The sequence below is a fragment of the Kogia breviceps genome, chromosome 4 (genome assembly GCF_026419965.1).
Source record: "Kogia breviceps isolate mKogBre1 chromosome 4, mKogBre1 haplotype 1, whole genome shotgun sequence".
Taxonomy (NCBI): domain Eukaryota; kingdom Metazoa; phylum Chordata; class Mammalia; order Artiodactyla; family Physeteridae; genus Kogia; species Kogia breviceps.
In genome coordinates, this window is record NC_081313.1 from 7,321,022 (window position 1) to 7,337,503 (window position 16,482).

At 45.3% G+C, this 16,482-nt stretch overlaps 1 protein-coding gene across 9 annotated transcripts in view; it reads right to left on the reverse strand.

Moving 5' to 3' along the window:
- SEMA5A (semaphorin 5A) overlaps window positions 1–16,482 on the reverse strand; it is a 491,583-nt gene that overhangs the window by 95,700 nt on the left and 379,401 nt on the right. For all 9 annotated transcript variants that reach the window (XR_010840079.1, XM_067030787.1, XM_067030788.1 and 6 more), the window contains one exon: window positions 9,100–9,307. Coding sequence is in view for 8 of the 9 variants with exons in the window: in XM_067030787.1 (XP_066886888.1) it covers window positions 9,100–9,307 (208 nt within the window). In the remaining variant the exon portion in view is untranslated. The remainder of the gene's footprint in view (window positions 1–9,099; window positions 9,308–16,482) is intronic.

A 16,482-nucleotide genomic window follows, 5' to 3' on the forward strand; every position in this document is an offset into this window, starting at 1 on the left:
ATTTCACCTAATTTTCCCGCACAGATTTCTGAGCTGTTTACTTTGGCCTCTGGGTGGGCCTTAGTCCCTGGGGACTTTTCTCTAGAACAAACACAAAATTTTTCTGGAAAGGCCGATTCTGCCCCCTGCGGGAAGCACTCCAGGGAAGGCAGCCTGTCCAGCTTTGTACTCAGGAACAAAAGGGGCACAGAGACTAAACATGAGCCTTTCACAGCTCAGGGACGTTGAAGTAATTTCCAGAAGTGACTTGGAAAATGCTGTGTCCCTATGCCTGAGAGGGAAAGAACAGCGTCCACTGGCCTCTTTGTTCAGGGAAAAGCCTACACTCCGGTATTCGATCTTCTGTTGTCTGTAAACTAGAGGTAATCACAGGTTTCTCCCAGTCCACTCCCTCAGTCTACTGTCCTCTCCAGCCAGTCAAGGATAAAAATGAAGACACAATGATTTCTTGCCCACCTCATGTTTCTTCAAGAGACACGCTTCTGTACATGAGGGTTTAGTGGGCAGAATCAGAAGACACAGGAGAGGCTGAAGCGTCAGCAGTCACCCCTGAAGACTGTACAAAGTGTCAGGTTATCCATCTTAAGTTCTACACAAAACCCTAGAGGACAAGAAGTCCAGAGAAATTTTTTTTTAAATTACTATTTTGGCTTCTTATAATTCACTCGACTTAGCAGTTGGCCTGCGACTGAGTGAGTGAGGCTCGGGCCAAGGCGTCCTCCTGTGGAGCACAGCCCACCGCAGGAAGGGCACCTGCCCATCTCAGCAGAACAGTTGAGGCACGTGTGGCACCCACCTTGCGTCTGGATTCTCTGTTGCCCTCCCCAACCACTGGCATGGGCAAAGGTAAGCGCTTGGCTCTCCTCACAGCCGGCCCTGTTCAGCCTCCATCGGCCCCCGCTTGTATGCGTATGTACCTGCTCACTCGAGACGGGATTACTGAACACCCACCGACAGACGCTCCTGCCCGTGGGCTGGGGCCATGCTGACATCACTCCCCTACACACAGAACGCGCTCCAGGTAGAGTCTCACAACCGCCGGAAAACCCGTTGGCCCAAACAGACCAGAGCGAGGTAAATAACTTAATGCAAGAAGCAGAATCTGGCCTGATGGGCCCTGTACCTCTCAGACAATGTGAAGTTGTTTAAAGGTGGAAGGACAAATTCACAACAGGTCGGTCTGCCCTCTGTTTGGTCCAGAGGCAACGTGAAATATACCTGGACAGCCAAGGCAAGTCACGTGTACGAGAGCAGCACCGGCTCAGCAGGAGGTACGCGAACCGAACGTAACGCACAAGCAGCAAAGGAGAGGAACCGTCTCGTATTGGATTCTTCTTATTTGCCAGACCCATTACGCGGTCTCTGTCTTTCTGCTCTAGTAACACACTGAGTAACCTCCTCATAATCACACCCCAAAAGCCAAAGGCTTATCCACGATCCACCTGCATCCAAAGCTCATGATCTTCCCGTATGCGAGCTGTTTTGCAGACACTTAGGGCTGATGATTTCCTTAAGAATCATTAGTTCACTGGACCAGGCCTGCGCACACAACCTTAGCAGGAGCTCAGGGTATAAAAGCCGAGGTGTTTCTGCTCAGGATCACTCAGATGCAAGGACCTGGAGCTGAGAAAAACTGCTGCAGCCCAAGCTTTCCCACGGAGTTCTTTACATAGCGTTAACTCTGGGAGCTCAAAAGCAGGAGACCTGGAGAGTAGACATCAAATAATGAAACCTCGCAGTGTGAGCTCTTCAGTTGTGCCTCTCAAACGCAACTGAGGTACAAAAGGTTGGTAACTGTACTGATTTTAAAACTTTACCCAAGTGACAATTTGGATTGCTGTTTAGAAGACAGAAACATGCTCTTTTAGGAAACTGAACAGGAAGTGGAACCTGAAACTGTTGGGTGGCTATAGCATCTCTACAAGATGGCACTCAAATATTTTCTTTGCTTTTATTGTCTACTCGGATCAAATATACGTTTATATCATTGTCAAACGTGGATTCACCATGAAGCTAAGGAAGCTTGAACTTCCTGACTTCATGAGACCCTTCAGGATTCTGTGATTGTAGGTGACATGGATGGAACTAGAGACTGTTATATTGAGTGAAGTAAGTCAGAAACAGAAAAGACAAATATCGTATGATATTACTTATATGTGGAATCTTTAAAAAATGGTACAAATGAACTTATTTTCAAAACAGAAATAGACTCACAGATGTAGAAAACAAACTTATGGTTACCAAGGGGGAGGGGGGAGGGATAGACTGGGAGATTGGGATTGACACATACACAGTACTATATATGAAATAGATAACTGATAAGGGCCTACTTATAGCACAGGGAACTCTACTCAGTATTCTGTAATGACCTATATGGGACAAGAATCTTAAAAAGAGTGGATATATGTATAACTGATTCACTTTGCTATACACCTGAAACTAACACAGCATTGTAAATCAACTATACTCCAATAAAAATTAAAATAAAAAGCCACAGCCATATCTGATTTCTCTCTGTATTCCCTGCATTCAGAATAAAGCTTGCCTGGAACTGTTCAAAAAATTTTTGATAGATGAAAAAAAAAAAAAAGATTCTGTGATTGGCCTCTGTCACGTTTGTATTTATAATTTGATATTCTTTTCCTTAGAATAGAGAATTCCTTTTAGAATAGAGAATCCCTCCCAAATTGTGTGTCACACCTCACATAACCTACAGTTTTCCCTGATTATTACAGAACAGTAGTATGACTTACAGTTCTTAATTTACTAGTCTAGCTCACGCATGTTCACGTTCTACGTATCACATTTTGACTGTTCCTTTTCCACCCCGCCCAGGACTTGGGGGTGTAACTTATGAGTTTCTGGAAGACACTGTGTTCCAGCCCAAGCCCACCTTGGACCCCCTCTTACAATGTTGTAATTAGTATATTAGCATGTATGTCACAGTTGTAATTAGCATGTTGGCATGCATTTAACAAGCAAGTTGGCATGCATTTCACAGTTGTAATTAGCATGTTGGCATGTATCTCGCAGTTGTGAATAGCATGTTGGCATGTATTTCACAGTTGTAATTAGCATGTTGGCATGCATTGCACAGTTGTAATTAGCGTGTTGGCATGCATTTAACAAGCAGGTTGGCATGTATTTCACAGTTGTAATTAGCATGTTGGCATGTATCTCGCAGTTGTGAACAGCATGTTGGCATGTATACTTTCGGTCTTTTCCTTCTACGTTTTAAACAGTATTAATGATGGCAAACAAATTACGTGTCTTCTTTTTTCAGTTAATATCATATCATACAGATGTCTTCACTGTCGTCATTTAATGCCTTCAGAATAACCCACTGAGTCAGTATATCATAACTTGGTAATTAATTCCCTTACTATTGGAAATTTAAGATCGGAGCACTGGTTGTGATTCAGATATAGCTTAAAAAAAATAATTGGACAGCAATGGCAGGCTTGGAGATTAGGTCCTAGTGGAGTCCAGGGTCAGACTTTAATGATAAATCGATTTGGGGATAAAGTCTAAGGTAACTCCAAGGCCCTTTGGCTTGAATCCACAAGAGATATTTGGGAGATTTTATTTATGTCAGAATTTCTCATTAGATTCTGAGCCCCGCGAAGACAGGGTCAGCGATGCCTCATCTATCATCATACACTCAGAGCCTGGCTTGGTGCTTGGTACACGTAAGATTCAATAAATATACTATAAGTGAATTAACGAAGGAAAATCCACAGTCTTTAGAGGCTACACCAAAGCCAAAGCAAACAAAAACTCAAGATGTTGAGATTAGGAAAATATTAAGTTTATTTTGAAGGGAGAATATTTACTTTGTAAAATGGGTACATTTCAGAATGTCCTTCTGATGTTTATATGATTCATAACTGAATGGCTAAAGTTGTCTTGCTGGGGCACCTTGTGGGGATCCTGCAATTTCTCTCTATACATTGTGTTTCTCCCATCAGGCAGATGGTGTCTTTAGAGAATATGTAATTAATAAAGGTGACAACCTATTAACTCCACCTTTTAAACTGTAGCTCTTTCAAGCAATAAATATCCTGCAGTAATCTAATTTCCACACTACTTTTCTTAATGAGGTGTTAATTTTTTTATTACAGGCTAACTGAACTAAGAATGACTAGCCACCCATTCACAAATGGAGCCAATGTTTTTTTCTTAATGGTTTCCTCTTTCCCTCCAGTTTTATAAAGCAAAATTTAGAAGCCATGTCTCATGTTATATACAGGCTATGAATCTTCCAGTTCCCAGCTTTTCTTCTCTCTCCAAATAGTTTTTACAGCAAAGTAAAAACAAACAAACAAACAAACAAGAAACAAAAACAAAAACAAAAACAAAAACCTAAGGACTAAGGGTTTTCAATCCTTTGGCTAATGTTTTATGTCACTACACTTTTCTGTAAAGGAAGTTTTACTGTTACACAAGAATTGAGGTTTTCTTTACAGGTTATAAAGAAAAATAACAGAAAGGGGAGAGGCAGAGTATCCATTTGTTAATTCGATAAGTATTTACTGAGCCTGTCTCAGGCCGGACACGTGCTGAAGGCGGGATGGAACCCGGGAAGAAAATGCGCAGCCTTCAGGAGCTCACATTCCCAAGGGCTGAAGGAAGAATTCTAATGTCTGTTTTCCGACTGATGATTCTCTGGACAATCTGTCTCTGATTCCGACTGATCCCTCATCTATAAAATGTTAACGCTACAACCTGATAGGCTGATCTTACCTCAGAATTGTGGTGGGTGTCCAACAAAAAATAAAGAATATATGAATGTCTGAAGCGTAGAAAACGCTCTGTTGTTAATTTACTAGGGTTTGGAGTTAACTTATGTAATTTAACACTTAATTTATGTAATTTAACACCTAATTGAAAAAATTAGCGTATGTAATGATGTAATAAGGCACATTCAAAAGGCGTACACGAGAATAATCTAATTCAGGAAATCAGCAAATGACAGTGCATGGCCCTAATCCAGCCTGCTCCCTTAAGTTTTTCTGAAACACAGGGTAGGCGAATGCCTGGCCCTGGTGCCCTGGCAGCTTTTCATGTCTCCACATAGGGCAAAGCTTAACGACAGCTAAGCTAAGCTTCGGCAGGGCGCCCTGGGACCCGCGGGATCGCGCGCGTGGGAGGATTATGAGCGCCGGGCTACAAAGCTGTTTTCCTCCCACCTCCCTGTGCTCCAGGGAGGCTGTCAGGAGATGGTTTCTCATCGCCTCCTGGGTTCTAATGAGGTATAAGGCTTTTTGCCCCCTACTCTCTCCCCTACTAGGATGCAGCTGCAGGCTAGAAAACCGCAGCACAGAATCAGCTCCTCAGCGGCGCGGGGCCCGAGTTCTCACCACATTGTCATCTGGCCTCTTCTGTTTTGGTGTCTTGTGTGGGCTAAGGGACCCGGGTGGCTGACATCTTTTCTGCTCTTACTTTCGTTGTCTACATAAGTAATAAACTGACGGAGTCTAAAAGTGAATCCTTCCTTTGCCGGATGAACCCGTGTGGCTTTTGCTGACACACAGCCACACCCACTCACTATGGTCTGCGGCTGTTTCCATGCTACAAGGACAGAGTTAAGCAGCTGCAACAGAGACCCTATAGCCTGGGAAGCCTGAAACACCTTCTGTCTGGTTCTTTACAGAGAAAGTTTGCAAACCCACTGATCTAATTAATGCACAATCCTTAAAATGGTTTTAAAGTCTAAATCAAAAGCCCTCCCATCACTACCTCCCCACGCTTTCCTTTCCTCAGGCCTGAGGAGCTTCAATCAGCCAGACTAACTGGAAGGTTACACTATTTCCTTGCGGGGGGTGGTGTGGGGAATAACAGCTTCATTTCTGGACGTGACGATTGCAGCTCAAGTCCTGTGCTCATTTTTTTCTTCTTGAAGCAGGGAGATAAGACCTCTATCAGCTCTCGGCCAGTCTGTTTCCCTCCAAGTGGCAAGTTATGACTTTATATTGGTACTTACATCAGTAGGAATTAAGTTAGCGGCTATTCTCGCCCGCTTCACCTTGTGCATCCCTGCGAAGACCTTTTCCCACTTTCACGCTGCTATCGGGAGCCCCTGGCTGTGCACCGGCCTCAGGTGATGGTGGTGTCAGCTTACCTACCTTCCATTTCACATGCTGTACCCATATGCAGCCCTTTGCAGATTCCCATATTCTTTAGAATTCGGCAAATAGTAAACCGGTTCATGAAACTAACACACGTGTATGGTAAGTAAGTCTTAGAGGCCCAAGGATACACAGGAAACGCACAATTTCTCTCCCACTCTACATCCCCAGAAGTCACCATCTAGCCGGATGAGTTGCTTTATTATTTGCATAGTTTTTCCATGCTATTTCTTAACTGGGTTGTGCAAAAAAAAAAAAGGTTAAGATCAAAACAAAATCTTTTTGCTTAGCTTTTGAGGTCAAACTCAACTGAAATATATTTTTAAAATCTTGTTCCTTCCAAACAGCTTTCCGGGGAAAACAGCTACGGGAAGTTAAAAACACTGTGCCGTTGGCTCCAAGTTTCAATGTGTGACTCAGTGTGGATGGCGCAGGCGTGCCCTGTTTTCAGCCCCTCCTGGGTCCAGGGTCACCTCTAGAACAGCTCGAGAATGGAGACTCAGTTTACAGTAACCCAGGGGTACAAAACCTCTGTTTGGTCTCCTCACCCCAGCCTGGTGGCAGGCAGCATAAGGAGACACCGATGGGAAGCAGCTAGGGGTGCTCGTCAGTACACCTGAGCTCAGCCTGTCCCGCTACTAACGAGCTCCGGCTCGCAAGACCACCGTGAAAAATGCCATCGAACGGCTCGTCCCTGCCGACATCTGACCACTGAGCATGGTGTCCTCACTGCACCAGGGGCAACACAGGGCACCGAGGATAAAGTCTGGGCCTTGGGGTCAGAGAGTCCCGCTCTGAATCTGGGTTTCACACCGCACGAGCCATGTGACTTTGGGCAGGATGCCAGAAGCCCCAGGCACCATTTCCTCATCTGAAACACAGAGATGATATTTGACTTTACTGTCAGGGTGTAATGACGAAGGAAAGTGGGGATAAGATCTAGCACAGTGCCAGACATGTACAAGAATCTTGGGAAATTGTATCAACTGTTATCATTTATAAGCATTTTGATTGATGTCAAACTGCACTGCCTCTGAAAAACAGATATTCAGAAAAATGAACCATGTGAATATGATTTTGAAGGAGACAGGTAATTTAGTGAAGCTCAATTTCTCTTCTAAACACTTCAAAATTCATTTATAAAATGATTTCCTGATAACAAAATTACTCACATTGTACTATGAAAAATATGTTTAACAAAGAAATGAGTATTTATTGTTACTCAATTGTTATCCTGTCCCTATGCCGTGTACTCCTTTAGGCATATTTCTTGAAAGTTAAAATTGTTTTTGTGCAGAAAAAAAAAACCACACTATCTTTCTCCGTAATTTTTTCAAAAGAGATCTGGTCATGTAGATACCAGTTCCTTAAAAATGGATTCTTTTCCTGCAATGAGTGTTAGGGAGGTCTTCCTATCTTTCTATAGGAGGAAGATGGCAGAGAAACATTGGGAGAAATCCAGAGAAACTCTTGGGTTGAAATCTTTAGATTTTCTTTTCTCTAATGGAATATTTAAGGGTCAAATACAAACTCACCCACCCTGGGTGTGAGCACACAGCCACACAGTCTATCAGTTCACAATAAAGTTATCATCTCTCACTGCTTTTCTCTGAGCGAGTGGACAAGCAAACAGCTGGGAGATTCAGCTCTAGATAGAACTGTAAAATCTTGTCCTCCCAGGAGCCTGACAACGACAGGCAAGGAAGGGCCTTATTCTCCTTGCAAGAAAAAGGGGGAACTGCCAACTCCTGCTGGGCGGCTGGGCCTGGGGGTGGTTGATGCCTGTGGATTCGTGGTTGAACTTCAAGTGCAGCTGCCTAGGAGACAGGAGTGGGCAGATGATGCCTGGCCTCCGGACCTGATGCAGGATCTAGTTGCCTAAGTTGCACCTACAAGTTGCTGAGCTAGCAGAGCACCAGGGAAAAGGTGAATTGCCTTGTGCTTTGCAAACCAGAAACTCCCATTTCAGCACGAGAAATACCTGTGTATGGCACAGGCCTGTTTTCCTGCCTGTTATCCCCTGTCATGTCCCCCCAGAGCGCGCTGGGCTGGAGCCGGAGGACCGGTGCCCTCCCAGCTTCATTTAACTTGTGACACTCCTGTTAACGAGACCCCAACCCTCCCTGTCGCCCACTGAACCATCAGCAGCTGGGCTAGAATAATTCCTGCCCTAGGCTAGTCCTGCGGGGAACACAAATGAGGACAAATTTCAAGCAGCCATTGGTTAAATTGAGGGAAAAGGTGTTATATAGAAGACAGTTGTTCATCAGTGGCACTATTTGTTATTATTCATCACAACAGGCAGCATCATTATCAGCTGGGAGGTCCCTAACGTTACTTATTTCTCAACACTCTGATACCAAAGGAGGCATCACATTATATACCTCATTCTCTAAAATCATCTAGAAAGGAATATTGTAACGAGTTTTATTAAACATAAAAACCTCCCTTCTACATAAGAATACCCATTTTGCCCATTTGCATTTTACATTACATATATTTTCCCATTTGATTCTATAGCAATTCACATGTGTTAGATGAGAAAGTGAGGTTTAAAATACTTTAGTGGCCGGGTTGAAAAAAAAATGTGTGTGTGTGTGTGTGTGTGTGTGTATGTGTGTGTGTATACACATACATAGTTGTAGCAGATGAATTCAGGAACACCAAATATCAGTATCATCACTGAATGTTATAACGCACTGAAAATTTTATTTTAATCCTGACATCTGCTTACAGATGTTACACAGTGGCTCCTCCTCCACAGATACTGATGTGTTACTGTCATCACAACAACCTGGTTTGCATCGGAACTCCCTGCATCCTGGGATGCAGGATTCACAAGGATGCTACGGTCCTCATCCCATTCAACCACGGGAAATCTGAAAGCCCTCGGGGCTCCTGCGCCCTCTCTCTTGGTGGCGCCTCGACAAGGGGCGTCAGCACGCCGGACGGTCCCCTGGGGCTGCCCTACCTGCGCGTGTGGTGGAACTGGCACCTCTTCAGTGGGATCTTGGCCACGTGCTCCCGCAGACCCACGAACAGGACGCTCTGGCTGTGGAGGATCTGCAGGCTTCTGATGGGCTCCGGCCGCCTCTCGGGGAAGAGCTCCATCTCTTCCAGCAAACAGCTGCCCGAGGTCTCAGTCAGGGGCGCCCGCACTTTTTTAATGGTGCCGTAATCTGCGGAGGCGACAGGGGAGGAAGAAAGTGAGGTCCACGGGTCTCACCAGCTGAGCCACGGGGGTTCTCCAGCCTGGCTGCACGTAGGGTCATCTGCTGATGCCAGGGCCCTACCCTGGACCTGTTCAATTAGCCCCGCTGTATGTGGGACCAGGCGCCAGTATTCTACCAGCTCTCGGCAGTGCGGACATACAGCCAAGGACAAGAACCCCTCGGCTACTAGGTGCCTGGTCCCGAAGCAAGTCTAGAGACCGAGAGCACAGGAAAGCTCCCTGCGGCTCAGCGCAGCCAGCTTTGCACCATCCCCTGGAGAACATCAGGTGAGAGGACTCCCTGGATTCTCAGTGAGAGACAGAGGAGCTGCCCCTGCTGCCCCAGCACAGAAGACCCCACATGATGGACAGCTCCAGATATGCAGGGAGCAGAGGACCACCTGCTTCCCTCCTGCCCTGGAAGTACATCCTTCTCTGCCTTTCTGTCTAGATCCGATCCCCTCCTTCCTCTCTCTCCCCCCCAAGCTTGTTCTTTGGGATGCTCTTCTGGGTCTCAGCTCCACGGCTTCTCTCCTGTACTAATGAACATCCATTTCTGACCCGGTCCCCTCCCCAATCGAGGTTTTCTGCTCACCACGCGCTTAAGCTCATTTATTTTGGCTATGAGCACTGCCCGAGGACAAGTGTCCTAGTGTCCCTGGGACCACAAAGACTCTCCAGAGTGGCTGTGATGGGCACAGAGAAGGGTCCTCTCCACCAGGGAGGGGCATGGTACAGCCAACCCCCAGGCCTGGGACCCAGACCTGAAACGTGCTGTTGTCCTCGGTGCGCTGTGGTGAGGCCCCCAAGGCCAGCGTTCAAGTCCAGGGAATGAGACCCAACCCTCTAGAAGCACTTCTGAAAGCCGTCCACAAGTTCCTCAAACCACCCTGAAGGCACTGACTTTATATAACCCAAGGGGATCTGATTTTCAAAACACTGTAATTCTTATTCTGTAAACACAGATAATGAGGCTATCAAGTCGTCTAAAACAGGAAATAAAATCAAGAACCTCTGGCTTCAAGGCTTCAGATGCATCTGCTAATCTCACAGAAGATTTGGACAGAAAATACCTTTCCAGTTTTTCATTCCTAGGAGAGTCTTTAGAGATGAAGGATGTTTACAGTTAGAGAGAAAATACCTAGGTGGATATATATTATCCTGAGTTCATTAAGAAACGTATATCTGAAACATCTCCATGAACATTTATTGATTATGAACTGACTGCTAAAGCACTATGCATGTAATCGTGCATAAAATTATGCATATACTAAAGTATGCAGTATTAGTGAGCCACTGCTTAATTTTATTTTAGGTTAGCTGGTTAAACATGTCACTTTTGAGAATGTTCAAGCACAAACAGGATTACTATGTATACTGGGAAGATTAAAACGTAGTACCTGTCTTTTTTTTTTTTTTAACATCTTTATTGGAGTATAATTGCTTTACAATGGTGTGTTAGTTTCTGCTGTGTAACAAAGTGAATCAGCTATACGTATACATATGTTCCCATATCTCTTCCCTCTTGTGTCTCCCTTCCTCCCACCCTCCCTATCCCACTCCTCCAGGTGGTCACAAAGCACCGAGCTGATCTCCCTGTGCTATGTGGCTGCTTCCCACTAGCTATCTATTTTACGTTTGGTAGTGTATACATGTCCATGCCACTCTCTCCCTTTGTCCCAGCTTACCCTTCCCCCTCCCTGTGTCCCCAAGTCCGTTCCCTCGTAGGTCTGCGTCGTTATTCCCGTCTTGCTCCAGGTTCTTCATGACCTTTTTTTCTTTTTTCTTAGATTCCATGTATATGTGTTAGCATACGGTATTTGTTTTTCTCCTTCTGCCTTACTTCACTCTGTATGACAGACTCCAGGTCCATCCACCTCACTACAAATAACTCACTTTCGTTTCTTTTTATGGCTGAGTAATATTCCATTGTATATATGTGCCACATCTTCTTTATCCATTCATCTGTCGATGGACACTTAGGTTGTTTCCATGTCCTGGCTCTTGTAAATAGAACTGCAATGAACATTGTGGTACATGACTCTTTTTGAATTATGGTTTTCTCAGGGTATATGCCCAGTAGTGGGATTGCTGGGCCATCTTTAAGGGAAGAGTGTGTGTTTGTGAGCACACAGCAAGGGAGTGGGTGGGGACAGAGAGAGAGGGAGAGATGGGGAGAGGGAGGGGGGAGAGAGAAGCGGGGAGAGAGCATTTTAACAAATGCTCACACTTAAAGTGTTCGAAACAATTTGTATGTATTTACTGTGTAAGTCAATCTAATTTTGACTTGGAGACCACAATTTCCAGCTGGCGGGAAATTCAACCCAGCGATGTTTGGGTCTTCCTGCCTGCATGGGGCAAAGCATCAAAGATGAGCCCGGCACCAAGGCAGGGATGGGAACAGGTGGCAGCTTCAGGGGAGGTGACCTCCGCGTAGTGTCTCAGCCCCAACACCCTGAGAGGAGGTCTCCATCAGCAGACGGAAGTGCCAGCCTCCTGTGGACCAGTGACAGGCACGGAGCCTTTGCTGCCCTATGGGACATCCCAACAATAGGACGCGGTCCAAAACAGAAGTTAGGAGCCGGGGCCTGCCACCATCCAGTGAGCTGCGAGGCTCTGATAAGTCTTAAGTAGAGACTCTTGGGAATAAACGCACTACTCTATATAAAATAGATAACTAATGAGAACCTGCTGTAGAGCACAGGGAACTCTACTTAATACTCTGTAACGGCCTATATGGGAAAAGAGTCTAAAAAAAAAAGAGCAGATATATGTATACGTATAACTGATTCATTTTGCTGTAGACCTGAAACTATCGCAACATTGTAAATCAACTCTACTCCAATAAAAATTTTAAAAAGAGAGACTCTTGGGCTTCCCTGGTGGCGCAGTGGTTGAGAGTCTGCCTGCCAATGCAGGGTACAAGGGTTCGTGCCCCGGTCCGGGAAGATCCCACATGCCGCAGGGCTGCTGGGCCCGTGAGCCATGGCCGCTGAGCCTGCGCGTCCGGAGCCTGTGCTCCGCAACGGGCCACATCAGTGAGAGGCCCGCGTACCGCAAAAAAAAAAAAAAAAAAAAAAAAAAAAAGAGAGACTCTTGGGATAATACAGAACATTTTAAAGCAATGCAGGGGTGGAGGTGAGGAGGGGCTGAGGAGGCTGGAGTCCAGGTGGCGAACTGTCATCTTTTGACGGTCACCACGCTATTTTCATGGGCAACATGGGTGAGAGAACTAAATCCTATTCAACAGGTGCACAGAGACTCCTGGCTGTTTATTATTTATTTTGCTGATGGATTATTACTCTGAGAAACCAAATCAGTAACAATTCAAACGTCAATATGCTCATACGCACTTTGAATTCTTAAGCAATTGTGCGGGGGGAAGAAACAAATTTTCAAAGATCTTTTTTACTCATTTGTTTAAAAAGAACTAACCATCATTGATCAGAACTTCTCAGTGTGTATTTCTGCACGCCTTGTATCTGACTTTCCAGCTGACTAGGATCTAACCAAACTAGAGGACCTCTTAGCGTTTCAGAGAAGGGTACTTAGCGGGGACTTAGGTGTTCGCCCACCATCTACGCCTCTGCTGGGTCTTCTTCACCCGGAGCCACCCGATCACGTGAGGGGCCTCGTGAAGTCCCCCGTTCTGTTGGCAGCAGCAGGACCGGCGCATCTGGACCCCAGGAGCCTCCTTCTGTCCCCTCGACGCCTGCCTTTCCTCAGCCTGCACCTTGGCCACACTGTGCGCACACTGTCACCGTAGCGTAGAACACCTTCCTCACCTGGACGCCCCCAGAACACTCACCCCACGCCACTCACTGTCTCTGGCGCGAGCATCTGGACGCATGCACGACCACACCCCTCTCCTGCCTCGGACCCTCTGCATCAGGTGTCTACACGGTACCAAGTCACCCGTGGGCCACGTGAGGCCCGAGCCCAAGCTGGTGTCAGTAAATCAGCTTTACTGCATGCGGGCGAATGGACCCAAGTTTGGTTTGGAAACAGAGCGAGAACGTGGCAAAGCCGGTTTTTTTGGTTTGTTTTCTTTTTCTTTCAGAGGCAGAAAGTCAGAGCCTGGCTCCTAAGAAACCAAGGAACAAAGATCCACTTCATATGAGAGGACAGAACAACAGGACTCGGGGAGGTCCCTCAGAGTGCTTTTACGTTTTGTTGTCTTTGCTTTATAATATCTGCCACAGTTTAACTACTAATTTAGTTGCTTGTGGCTTCTAGGCTTTGCCGTTATTAAGCTCCGTGAGGGCAGACACTATCAGTTTTGTCCTCTGATGTCTACAGAGCGGCCACCGCCGTGGCCTATGGCGATCAATAAATATATGCTGGATGAGAGACTGAACTAACGAGTGAGGGAAGGAAGGAAGGAACATAGACAGGAGGGAAGAAGGCAGGAAGGAGGGCAACTGTTATGGGAATGTCATTAACACTTACACATTTGCCAAAAAGACTCCTGATTAATATTTTTGCATTGCAACATTTAATGAGAGGTACGATATCAGTCAGATCAGTCCGTGTGAAGGTGAAACAAGTAACAGTATTTCCCCAATTCCCAAATATTTCAACTAAAAGTGTCATAAACTAAATATGAATGAGGAAAGTCATTTTCATTGGTTTCAGCTGAGAAAATATCAGCTCTGAAAATTCACCATAGAAAAATAAAACCATATACACCTGAAACTCAATACTCTAATCAAAGTCAGTGGAAGGGAAAAAAATCAATGCTAGAAATTACAGAAAACCTTCTCAATCAGTCTGTAAAATTTTGAGATCAGAAAGGAAAGAGAAAATTGGCACTTCCTGTCAATTGCAGATCACTTCCCCAAGGAGGGAGGAGGAGAGCGTGCTTCTGGAAGTGCAGAATCGGAGCTGACAGCAAGACCATGGGGCTGGCACTGCCTTGGCCCCAATTCTCATAATATTCACCTTTTTGTGAGAATGTGAAATGCTAATTACGTTGTGGACACACATTTGAGGGTCAGATATTTGTAGTTTATCTCTAAAATCGAAAACCACAGCTACTCGTGAAAGAGAGCTACTGCAAGATTTTTCAGGCTGATGAAAGCTGATAGTATGGTTGTCACTTGAAAGACATGAATAGTTGTAATTACAGGAAAATGTAAACATTGTGCTGAAGAACTTACATTTGCCTAATTTCAGCAGAACAGGAAGCAGGCTTATACTTTAGGGGGTTGGCAGATTCAATAAAGCACATGCCACTTAAATTTGAATTTTAGATAAACCATTAATTTTTTTACTATTAGTACATCCAATTCAATATTATTCATGGTTTACCTGAAATTCAAATTAAAGTAGGCATCCCATATTTTTATTTGTTAAATCTGTCAGCCTTATTATATCCACATCTCATTTAATCATCTCAGCAAGCTGGTGAGGATGTAACAAATACATGCATGAGTATTCCCACTTTACAGATGAGAAAACTGAGTTTCAGAGAGTAGAAGAACTGATATATATTTCCTATGAACTGTACTTTCAAAATCCCGTAAGGGAGTCAGACATGAAATGGAGGTTCACGTCAATGTGAACGAACAAGAGAAAGAAACGATGGGCCCCACATAAACATTAATTAAAAAGCCAGTGTGACACCTAGGAAAGGGTAGTTATATTTAGATTGTTTGCATACTCTTTTTATTCCATGAACTCTTCCGGAAGTCATGAAGCGTAACCAGTTGGGAGGTAGTTAGAAGGAAGGCAACGTCCTGATCCATCGGAAGCTGCCCACGTGGAGGACAAACACTGTCAGCAGCTGCTTCAGAAAGCGCCGGGGTCTCCTGGTTACCAGGACCGCATTCCTTCCCACAATCCAGGCACAGACGGGCAAAGACGGTGGCTGACGTCCGTGTTCCCTTACACCATCCCTCTGAAGAGTGAGGCATGCAGGGCCAGATCAAACATGTCTGGATGAACAGACATGTTTGCTTGTTCGCTTAAAAGGCAGCATCTCTGGGAATAAGAGAAAGGGACAACCACCCCCCAAAACAACAGCCACGCAAAAGGCTCCGTCACCAGACCGGACCCTGAGCAAATGAAGGGCTTCCCTGAAGCGCTTGCCAGGGATATGAGAACTCCTCTGGGCTCAAATCCTCAGACTGTACGTCCAAACAATTCCTAATATTGATTTTTGCTGGTGACTAGGAAAGTCATGGAAGACCAGGGGCACATCTGACGGCAGGTGGAAAACACAGAGGCAAAACTGGATTATCGTAATAAGAGAGGTATTCATTTCAACCTCAGTATTCTGAGCCATTAGGAAAATGACCAAAGGAAAAAGCAAAAGTCATAAACACAATGGTATACTAAGGTAAAGCTGGAACACTGTCACATGAAACAGGAATAAATCCAAGTTAAAAAATGACTTCTGGGGAAGAAATATTTACATAAAACTTATCAGAAGACTGGAGGGTTACTTGACAAGGACATGAAGAAATCCCCCCCCAAAATTCCAACCACAAGAACTGATCCATGAAACACTGAAGTTTGCTCCACGACCTCCAACCCACAGCAAAATATGTGCACGTCCTATAGCTAATGAGCTACCAAGCACCTTAGGGGAAGAGTAAGTAAAATGAGAACAAAACCAGGGCTTCCCTGGTGGCGCAGTGGTTAAGAATCCACCGGCCAATGCAGGGGACGTGGGTTTGAGCCCTGGTCCAGGAAGATCCCACATGCTGCGGAGCAACTAAGCCCGTGAGCCACAACTACTGAGCCTATGCTCTAGAGCCCGTGAGCCACAACTACTGAAGCCCACACGCCACAACTACTGAAGCCCACACGCCTAGATCCTGGGCTCTGAAACAAGAGAAGTCACCTCATGGATATATATACACTACCGAACGTGAAATAGCTAGCTAGTGGGAAGCAGCCGCATAGCACACGGAGATCAGCTCTGTGCTCTGTGACCACCTAGAAGGGTGGGATAGGGAGGGTGGGAAGGAGACGCAAGAGGGAGGGGATATGGGGATATATGTGTACGTATAGCTGATTCACTTTGTTATACAGCAGGAACTAACACACCATTGTAAAGCAATTATACTCCAATAAAGATGTTTTTAAAAAAAGAGACAGAAGCCACCTTAATGAGAAGCGCACTTGCCGCAACAAGAG